Source organism: Nematolebias whitei, chromosome 15 (assembly GCF_014905685.2).
Source record: "Nematolebias whitei isolate Nwh7 chromosome 15, NemWhi1, whole genome shotgun sequence".
NCBI lineage: Eukaryota > Metazoa > Chordata > Actinopteri > Cyprinodontiformes > Rivulidae > Nematolebias > Nematolebias whitei.
This window is the reverse complement of record NC_056512.1, coordinates 38,481,761-38,491,755: the sequence shown is the minus strand read 5'-3', so window position 1 is coordinate 38,491,755 and position 9,995 is coordinate 38,481,761. Positions and strand designations below refer to the sequence as shown.

Sequence of the window (9,995 nt, the reverse complement as noted above, 5' to 3'; positions counted from 1 at the left end):
GGTTCTTTCTGACGTGTTAACATCTTTTATGTATGATGTTCTTCATGCCAACATTTTTCAGTCAGGTCATCTGGACAGTTTCTTTTTTTATCACAAGCAGAACTGGTTTGTTCCACTTTGGAGTAAGCTGTTGGGGGAAGAATCAGCTTTGTTGTGTGTTTCCTTGACTGATGAAGCCTTCCGGACCCAAGGCGAAACGTTTCAGCACAAAATAAAAAGAAACTGTCCAGATGACCTGACTGAAAAATGTTGGATTGTATACCTGGATTATTGAGCATGGACTTTGTTGATGTTCTTCATGTGTTCTCTCTGACACTAACAGTTCTTTACATGTTCGCTCTGACATGCTTTCCCTTCTGACCCTATGCTCTTCCTTTCCCATGTTCTCCTCAACATGTTTATTTGAACATATGTGACCTGGTGTTTTTCTGTCTGCAGGCGCTTCAGTGTCTGCTGGCTGTGCACAAGTTTAAACTGGGAGCTGACATTGCCATCTTCAACCAAGACTATGTCGATCCTGAACAACTGGAACCTACAGAGGCTCCGCCCACATACTAGTAAAGCCCCGCCCATAGTAAAAATTTAAACAGGTGGGGTCTAAACTCTGCAGGGAAGTTTTCAAATATCTCGTTCGTTTCATTCATTAGCATGGCATGAACTAAATTAGAAAGTCAGATCAGTAGTTTTATATTTTTAAGGATTTGATTTTATATAAAATGTAAATTAGGAGATTTTTTTTACAACATTAATTCAGAAATCATCCTATTTAATGACTAGCTATGCTGTTTTATTTCCACCACTTTTTACAGAAAACTATAAAAAAAAGAACCTACACAATAAAAGCCTGGCTGCTGAACTTCCTGACATGTCCAACAAGCTTACAACAGAAAACCTTTTCTTTTAGGTGCTTAGGTTTCTGTTTAGTGCTAAAATAAAAACAGAAAAATGTAGTAAAGAAGTTTTTCATAATGTGGACCATCCTCTGTCAGCTCTGAGGTCCAGCACCACCTGCTGGTTCGTGTTCTGGTCCAGCTCGTGTTTGTTTCTGTGGAACATGGTGCTGTAATGTTTCAGTTGGTGTAGCATTAATGTGAACTATTTGTCTGATAATAAACAACAATAATTATTCATAAGCAGTCGCGTGTGTTGTCAGTTTTCTTCAATATTAATAATGAATGTTACGGTTTCTGTGCTAAACTCTGAGGAAACCCTGACAGCAGAGTTAGAACCGTGACACTGCGGTCGCTGCAGGAAAACTCTAGAGGGATTTATTGAAGCAGGTGAAGTTTACTCACCTTTCCTTGGACTTGTTAGTACCTGTTGGAGTTACAGCAGGAATAATAAATGAATAAATTCCACTGTGAGAGACAGATTTAGCACGTTGGTATTTATGGAGATGTTATGTTCTGACTCAGACTGTGTGTCAGAATAAAAACTGCTCCATTTAAAACTCCGAAGGCGCCGCTTGAATCACGGCAGAGTCATTGTTGACAGTCTGAATGGGATGGTGGAAAGTGAAAGTAAACTTTGACCTAATAGAGCCTTGGAGATCCCAGCAGAAACTGTCTTAGGAAGTCCATTCAAAGGTCCTGCAGAAGACGGCTCAGCAGCTTACTGATGTGTTCTGTAGTGTTCTTGTTTGGACGGATGGAAGAGCCGGACAAAGTACCTCGGCGGGCCTGTTCTGACCCTTTCCATAGGCTTGACTTGGTCCGGTGCAAGTTCAGAGTACTTTCATTGGGAAGGACCTGCTTTAAGGTTGCTTATAAGAAGCTACCCAGCTGCAGTTCCAAGTGAGCCGAGTCGAGCGGAAGATTTGATTTCAGCTGACTGCAGGACATCGATTGGCCAGAGAGTGTCAATCATGAGAATGTCTCCTTCACAAGCATCAAGCCCACCATTGTTAAAACATTTCAACGACAGCCTTCGTTTTTTAACTTTTTAAAATATTTGATGTCCATTAAAATGGCACCATGTAAACTGACACCGTGGTTCTACGAGGAGGTGCAGATGTTTCCGTACCTGTTGGCTGACAACAGAGTTCAGACACGGGTAGAACAAACGGACTCGATTTACAGGCTTCAGCCGGCAGAGAGAAGGTAGCGTCGACTCAGCCGCAGCATTTTTAGAAACCATTACAGGGAACGGTGAGTGTTTTCTGGCTTTGTTTTATGTATTTACCTGTAGGTAAGTTTTGCGATGGCTCAGCCTGACAACCCGCTCATAATGAAGCAGCACTCTGTTGTAAGAAAACTACCAAGAGTGAGCAGAAAGGAGTCTGGTTGAAAAAGGGCAAAGCAAGTCGTGCTGAGACTGGACAATAAAAATAAAAAATATAAATTTTGTTGCTGTTCATCGAGCATTTTTGGCCCGTTGCAGTTTTGACCCTGGTTGGTCTTTTGTTGATTCGTTGGTGAACCTTGTTGCCACTATTTAGGCACTCTTACAGAAGTAATGCTACAAAGACCAGTTGGTCTGTTAGCTGCCTCTGACAGTTCAAAAATCACTAATGAATCTGACGCCGTCCCACAAAAACATGAGCTCTCAAGAATCAAAAGAGGCGCTGCACAGAACTCAGCTGTGTTAAAATTGAGCACTACACATTACATATGTGATGAAGATCTCCCCTAGACCAGTCTGAAAACACAACAAATTAACTCATTTTATTGATCTATTTTTATTTTATTTAGTTATTAACATTTATTTAAGCAGGGAAACCCCACTGGGATCACAGATCTCTTTTGGTGAGTGGGGTCCTTCATGATGCAGGTGGCCCTCTTCCTGCATCTGGAGGTGTAGATGTCTGTGATGGTAGGGAGACTGACTCCAACAGACTTCTGTGCAGCCTTCACCACTCTCTGCAAAGCTTTTCTTTCTGCAGCTGTGCAGCCTCCATGCCACACGTTGATGCTGGAGCACAGGATGCTCTCCACTGCACACCTGTAGAAGGAGGTGCGGACTGAGCTTCCCAGACCAGCTCGTCTCAGCCGCCTGAGGAAGAAGAGTCTCTGATGAGCTTTCTTGATCAGGCTGGTGGTGTTGTTGCCCCAGCTGAGGTTGTCATTCAGGTGCACACCCAAGTACTTGTAGCTGGAGACTACTTCCGTCGCAGATCCTCCTATGTTCAGGGAGTGGGAGTATAGGGTAACATGAAGGAGAACATGCAAACTCCACACAGATAGAACCCAGGTCCAGCCCAGGGATTGAACCCAGGACCTTTTTTCTGTGAGGCAGCAGTGCTAACCACTAATCCATCATGCTGCCAGTTTTATTGCTCTGGATTTAGTTTAGCTGACATGGTGGCACGGTTGGTAGAGCTGCTTTCTCTCAGTGAGCATGTTGCCCCAGTTCAAATCCCGGTCCAGGGACCTTTCTGGGTGGAGTTTACATGTTCTCTCTGTGCTGTGCGGGTTTTCTCCAGGTACTCTGTTACCTCTCACAGACCAAAAACATTCATGTTGGGCTGATTGGTAACTCTAAATTGTTCCTAGGTGGGAGAGAGAGAGTGAATGGTTGTCTCATTTGTCTCTATGTGTCCCTGTGATGGACGGGAGACCATTCCAGGGTGTCCACTGCCTCTCACTCAGTGACTGCTGGATATGGGCACCAGTGACCTCCGTGACCTGAAAAAGAAGAAGCGGGTAAAGATGACGGATGGATGGATTTTTTTTTATTGATTTCCTCTTTTGTAGTAATTGGATGCATGGCAGGCACCTATTATTCTACACCTTGGAAGTGAGTCTACATTTCTATCTCCGTTAATGCGGCCTGAACCACAATGTCTACCCACACAAAAGTTATATCAAAACGACTGGCTCGGCCCCGTGATGTGTGCTATTAATTTTATTGGCATTTCAAGTTACCATGGCGACGTAATTTGCAACAAACACGCAATATTTCACCAACTCCAGGAACTAGTTGGTGACTGCCCACTTATTATTCTACACCTGAAAAGCCTATCTTTTTCAACTTTAATGCGACCCAAACCGCAAAGTGGACCTCCACAAAAGTTATATCCAAACGACCGGCCCGGCCCCGAGATGTGTGCTATTAATTTTATTGGCAATTGGCGTTACCATGGCAACATATTTTGCTAACAAAAATGACACATTTCCATAGGAAATGAAAAGGAGAAAACTTTTCAAAGAATCTGAGCAACGTTGGGAGCCATTTTGGTTCAGCATGCATTGAAGGCACCTATTATTACTATTATTAATTAGTAAAACAATTAACATAAATTATTAATTATTCATTTTAATAATTACAATTAATAACATTGATAATTATTAATATTAATAATTTATATTTAATATTACTTATTTATATCAATATTATTATCAAATATATTAATAGTTTATATAATTAATAAATCAGTGATACATTAATAATAAATATTAATATTATTAATTATTAATAATATTTATTATTAATTCTACTTTAATAATAAATAGGCAGTCTCCGTCAAAGTTTCTCCAGGAACTTTCTAGTTTTGTTTATTGTTGTTGAGGCTTTAAAGTCCTGCAACCAAGTGGTCGTACAAACCATATGTCATCACTACGCCGTGCAAACTGTTATGACTCTGGAAACAGTGGTGGGTTGACTTCAGCCACCATATTGGCCAGTTCTTGTTGAAGTTCCAGCCTGAAGTGTTTTGTGAACTAAACTGTTTTTGATGCAGCGCAGCAGCAGGATTGTTCACTTTGTGTCAGAAACGTTACTGTGTGCCCCGACACACCTGAGACAGGTGAGGATTTATGAAAACCTCTCTGTCAGCAGGGTGATTAACCTGAGCTCACTAATGAGCAATAACAGACACACTACTGATGACTCAGCAGGAAGGTTTCTGCACCGACTTGACAGAAAAACAAACAAGAATGTCAGAGATATGAGGCTTTAATTTACAGACTGTTTGTTTGTGACAATCCTATTTATGCTGTTTACTGAGTTGATTGCTTAGGGTTATTCAGTCAGTTGAACCTCTCGTTGCCATGTGTAGCATGAAGGACGCCCTCTTCCTCAGGACACTGGAACCAGGGGTCGTCTGTCCAAACATTGGCGACGATTTTCTAAAAGTTCCTTTGGACCGGATGTTTTCTGCACATCCACTGTCCTAAAACACCTCATCATCTGCAGATTGATAAATGCTCAACACATTTCATTAAGATTAAAACAATTCATGAATGAAGTTTGTTTTATTTGATCATATGAAACTTTGGAAACAAAAATTATAAAGATTAATTGCAACGGTTCCAAGTGCTTTCTTTAACGATTTTGTTTTGAAGGGCAGCGTCATAGGCATCACAACAATTATATGTGAAGGGGACGCCAACATTTACAAAATATTAATTTGGAACCCCCCAACCCCCATTTACCATGAAATGTTAGTTCACCCAGCACTTTCTATTTCTTCGTGAACTAATCCATTCCACTTGATTAATAGGAGAATACTCAAACCACTAAAAATCCACTCCAGGTTTTCCTGGTTACCTACAACAACTCCACACCGCATGCAGTGTTTGTCCTCGGTCATCTGCCTTGGCAGGGCGCCCATGGGGGAAGAGGGGGAGACACCTCTGTTTTGTGCTAGTGCTTGTAGTTGTTGACGAGGGTGGGGGGGTTAGGATCTGTGAGAGAAGCAGTGTGCTATGTCTGTAGCGTCTTAGCTATTGTGTCTGTATTGCATGCCACTAGCTTAGCACTACGTTAGTTCCAGCCCTTTTCAACGTGGTGGGATTAGGATCTGTGAGAGAAGCAGAGTGTGCTTTATTCACACAAGGAGAGCTGTTGGTCAGGCTACTACTTGTTGCTCTCTAAAATAGTTATTGAATCAAGTGTTTATGTAAGTAAAGGTAGATGTTTAATAACCCGTTAAAATACATCAGAATGGCATCTTCTTTATTCAAAAATTACTGGGGGAGCACCCCCCCCCCCATCTGTGTGTCCCCCCCACCATTACAAATGCTTCTGACGCCGGTGGGCAGAGTTCTTGTACTCAGATGAAAGCTGCTAGTCTTTGGACAGAGAAGAAACTTGTCGTGCTAAGAAGTCTAACCGTCGGAGAATTCCAAAACTATCCTCAGAGGCCGGACAACGAGCTTGGATGTGCAGCCTCGTGAGGCGTGCGTTTAAAAACCATTACAGAAGATAAAACCTTTTTCACTGCAAGACTTACTTTGCAGCTTTGAGATAAACCAACGGAGGGACTGCCTGTCGCACGCCGACTGCTCAGCAGCTGCCTCGCCTTATAGGTATCACCTTCGTTGTAACTGGCACGATCCAAGGGTTCCTGACCGGTCCCCTGCGTGAAGTGCTGGAGGCCAGATCAGCCTTTAAAGTCTCAGAAAGACTGAACAAGATTTGCCTCCATCCGGTAAGGGATGATGCAACTTGATGAACATCTTTTCTTTCAGTGTTGCTAAAATAATCTGACAGTCTGACCGAACTAATCTTCCACCCAAAAGTAAACTATGCCTTCCAAATAGTTAAACTCTTCTAAATTTCTGTGCGGACTAAAACCCGAATAATTTCTGTCCAAAGATTTCTTTAGTTTTTAAATAAATGAGAAAGAACCCTTAACTGATTAATTATTGCTTTATCTTAATTTGGTAAACCATCATTTCTAAGTAATTCTGTAAAAACTACGTCTCAAAAACCAGTTTCCCTCAAATCCTGATTCCTAATCATTTTGTGTTGTTGATTTTAATGGATGAATGGATTTTTATTATAGCTGTTGATTCTTTTGATTTTGATTCTTATGATGATAACATTCAGCCTCCTCATCCTTTGGTAAATATTTATTAGTTATGGTTATGAGTTTCTTGTAATTTGCACATGTACAAAATAGAAATACAATAATAATTTTCCAAACTCAGTTTTTTTCTTTCTTTCTGCTGTTAGAATTGCATTTTATAGGTAAGGTGAGGGTAAGAGTCAGATGATGTTGTTGTTTACCAGCAGATTCAAGGCTGTTTACTTTGTTTGTCATGTACAGTTAAAGTCAATCAGAATTTTTTTATGATGCTTTATTAAAACAAAACAACAAACAAACAAAAAAAACTTTCTTTCCAGCAGTTTGGTATAAAACATTTTTATCATAGATAAAATATAAAATGATGTGTCTATAAAAAAGTTTCATATAAATAAATAAATTAAGTAGTTAAATAAATAAATAAATAAATAATGTCTTCACGCTGAACAAACAGAGATCTATCTGAAGATAAAAACATTTAGTTTGTAAAAATATTTGTGGACGGCGTAACGCGGGTTGGTGAGGACAAGGGGCGTGGCCTGCAGGGGGCGTGGTCTTCAGTGGGCTTTTGTCCAGTTGAAGCAGCTGTGGTGTTTGCGCAGGGTGAACTTTAAGACCCAGAGCACATCCCTCCTCAGGGCCTCCCACCCACAGGAGGCGCTGTCCTGTAACACAGAAAGACACACCCCCTTAGCCTTGATTGGTTCAAACACTCAGATGATCTAATCAGAGATTTTTTACAAAGAAAATAGTTTTAAACAGAAACAATTTAACATTTTAAATGTTAAAACTTTTTTGTGTTCTGCTTTACTTAAAAAACAATGACGTCTGAAACACAACCGGGGCAAACAGTTGTTTGTTTGTTTACCTGCTGCTCAACAACAGCTGTCACGTTACTGAAGTATGGTGCTAAAACCCCCGAGGCCTCTGTGGTGTTCAGCTGCAGACAGATAGAGAGCACAACAACACTTTAATAGATTTGTTAATGAGGGAATGGATCTCAGTGTGGTGCTTGTCCATCCCAGGCCAACTGGTTTTGGTTCTGGTACTCACACACTGATGGTCCTCCACCAGTCGGTTCTGCAGGTTCAGATAGTTGTCCAGTTTCTGCTTGTTCCATGTAAGTTCATCCTCTCCTTCAGGTAACTCATTCTCAGTAAACATAAGCTCCGCCCCTCGCAGAGACTCGTAGACCACCAAGGACGTCCAGCGACACTGCAAAAACCAATCAGAGTCTCAGTCAACTCGTCGGAGTTAACCAATAAGAGTTAACCAGTCAGAGACAACAGTCAGAGTCAACCAGAGTTAACCAATCAGAATCAACCAGTCAGAGACAACCAGTCAGAGTCAACCAACCATCGTAAACTAATTAGAGTCAATCCATCATCATTGACTAGTCAGAGGTGACCAATCATAATGAGGTCAGTGAGAGTTAGTCTGACACTCACGCTCTGTGATTGGCTGAAAGATGAGGTCAGAGGTTTACCTGACGGTGATTGGCTGAGACATCAGAGAGGGCGGAGTCTGGGAAGAGGATCTTACTGTTGTACTGCCGACACTGGACAGGAAACGGTTCCCCCTACAGCACAGGAAGTTGTTCATCAACAAAAACACAAAGAGGAAGGACAGACTGTGCGTTTGACTCGGGACACACCAGATCCCGGAGCAGGTTGTGGGTGTTCTGGACCACCCAGCCTGACAGTTTGCATGTTGGCCTGGAAACCAGCATTGTCTGGAAGCAGCAAAGCTGCAGGAAGACCAAGAGGACTGAAGATGGTTTCATGGTTCTGGATCTTGTTCTGGACTCTGAGCTTGGTCCCAGTCCGCCTTGAGTTGAGTTCTGTGTGAGCCGGCAGCCTCAGGTGAGTTTAAATAACCTGAAAGAGACGGCAGAAATTTGGCAAGATGTCAAGCCTGACTAATTACGTGAGTCAGAAAGCCACAATGACCTGGACCGGGACCAGGTGAGGTACTGCAGGTTTTTTTGGCTCCCTAGAGGCTCAAACAAGTTCCCCCGAAATCAGAAAAAAACTTTATTTATGGGCCTTTTTAAAACGCTGCTGGTTAAATAATGAAGAGACATCACCAGATTTTAACAATAATTTAAAGAAACTGTTGCAACGTCCCATAATAACACGTATGAGCCAGCAGCTGGACCAAACGCCATCCAGTGGTTCTGAAACAGGAAGTGACATCACAGTGTCTGACCTGTGCAACCCGTGAACATCGGCAGCATGTTCTGCTCTGAGTTTGAGGTTTTACGTGGCGGCGACACTCAGCTGCCATCGGGCGTTCAATTCCCTCTACGAGTGTTTCCATGGTGACGTCGGCGAACACTAAGGCTAGGCATCGGCGCAGAAGTGGAAATGTTCGTCAGAGCGCCGCGACCGCACAAAGAGTTTCAGCCGCCATTAGGTGGCACGGACTGAGTGGAAAGCTGAGCTTCTGATGAAGACGGTCTGAAAGCGAGAAGATGGGAGTGAGTCACCGATCAGCTCCTCAGGCCTTCTTCTGAAGTGAAACTTAAAGCTGCAGCAGCTCCTCCAAGGCCCAGCTGAGCTAACGGTAGATGTTTCCACCTCCGCTGTGACGCAAAGCGACCCTGACCGACTGCACACTCAGCTTTTATTAATCATCAGGTTTCCGTCTGATCGAGCGTCAAACGAACACACATTTCACGCTGCCCTGTTTCGATACGAACACTGGGTTTGGGTCAGAAGTCGTTGAAGTGATGCAGAACTGACGAATGAATGAATGAAAAAAAGATTATTTTGGTCCCTTTTTATAAAAAAATTTTAATCACCACCAAGCCCATTTAAACTGGAGCTCTATAAATGTGTCGGCTTTAGTGGCGAGATCAGAACGAAGTTTTCATTGTTGATAAAATCCAACACTGAAACTGAAAAACAGAAACTAAATTCAACAGACGGACACGAGAACCGAGACCCTCAGAAGGTCCAGAGAACTGCTGATCTGGACCACCTTAACAGATTACAGGAGAGTCTGGAAGACTGGGAGGAAAATATAAAAACCAAACGTTGAAGACTTGGATCTGTATCCAGCTGATCTATCAATAACTGATCAATAAGCAAGCAATAATCAAGACAACAACAGCAATGGTTGAAAAATAACACCAGTAATATTCCAGCAATACCATCAGCAATAATCAGTAACACCAAGAACAAACAATTAATAATGCCTGAAATGTTTAATCAATATTACTGTTAATAATTGATCAATAACACCA

At 42.1% G+C, this 9,995-nt stretch overlaps 2 protein-coding genes across 2 annotated transcripts in view; one reads left to right on the top strand and one right to left on the bottom strand.

Moving 5' to 3' along the window:
* The window catches only part of LOC119421281 (synaptogyrin-1), an 8,727-nt gene extending 8,005 nt beyond the window's left edge, over positions 1-722 (top strand). The window contains exon 4 of the mRNA XM_037688655.1: positions 439-722. Coding sequence (XP_037544583.1) covers positions 439-558 — 120 coding nt within the window. The 3' untranslated portion in view covers positions 559-722. The remainder of the gene's footprint in view (positions 1-438) is intronic.
* Positions 723-7,305: 6,583 nt separating this feature from the next.
* Positions 7,306-8,531, bottom strand: ifnphi3 (interferon phi 3). Its single transcript, XM_037688587.1, has 5 exons — positions 8,403-8,531; positions 8,235-8,327; positions 7,802-7,963; positions 7,617-7,688; positions 7,306-7,413 (listed from the first exon to the last, which is right to left on the bottom strand). The coding sequence occupies exons 1-5, from the start codon at positions 8,529-8,531 to the stop codon at positions 7,306-7,308; spliced, it is 564 nt and encodes a 187-aa protein (XP_037544515.1).
* Between the last annotated feature and the right edge of the window lie 1,464 nt (positions 8,532-9,995).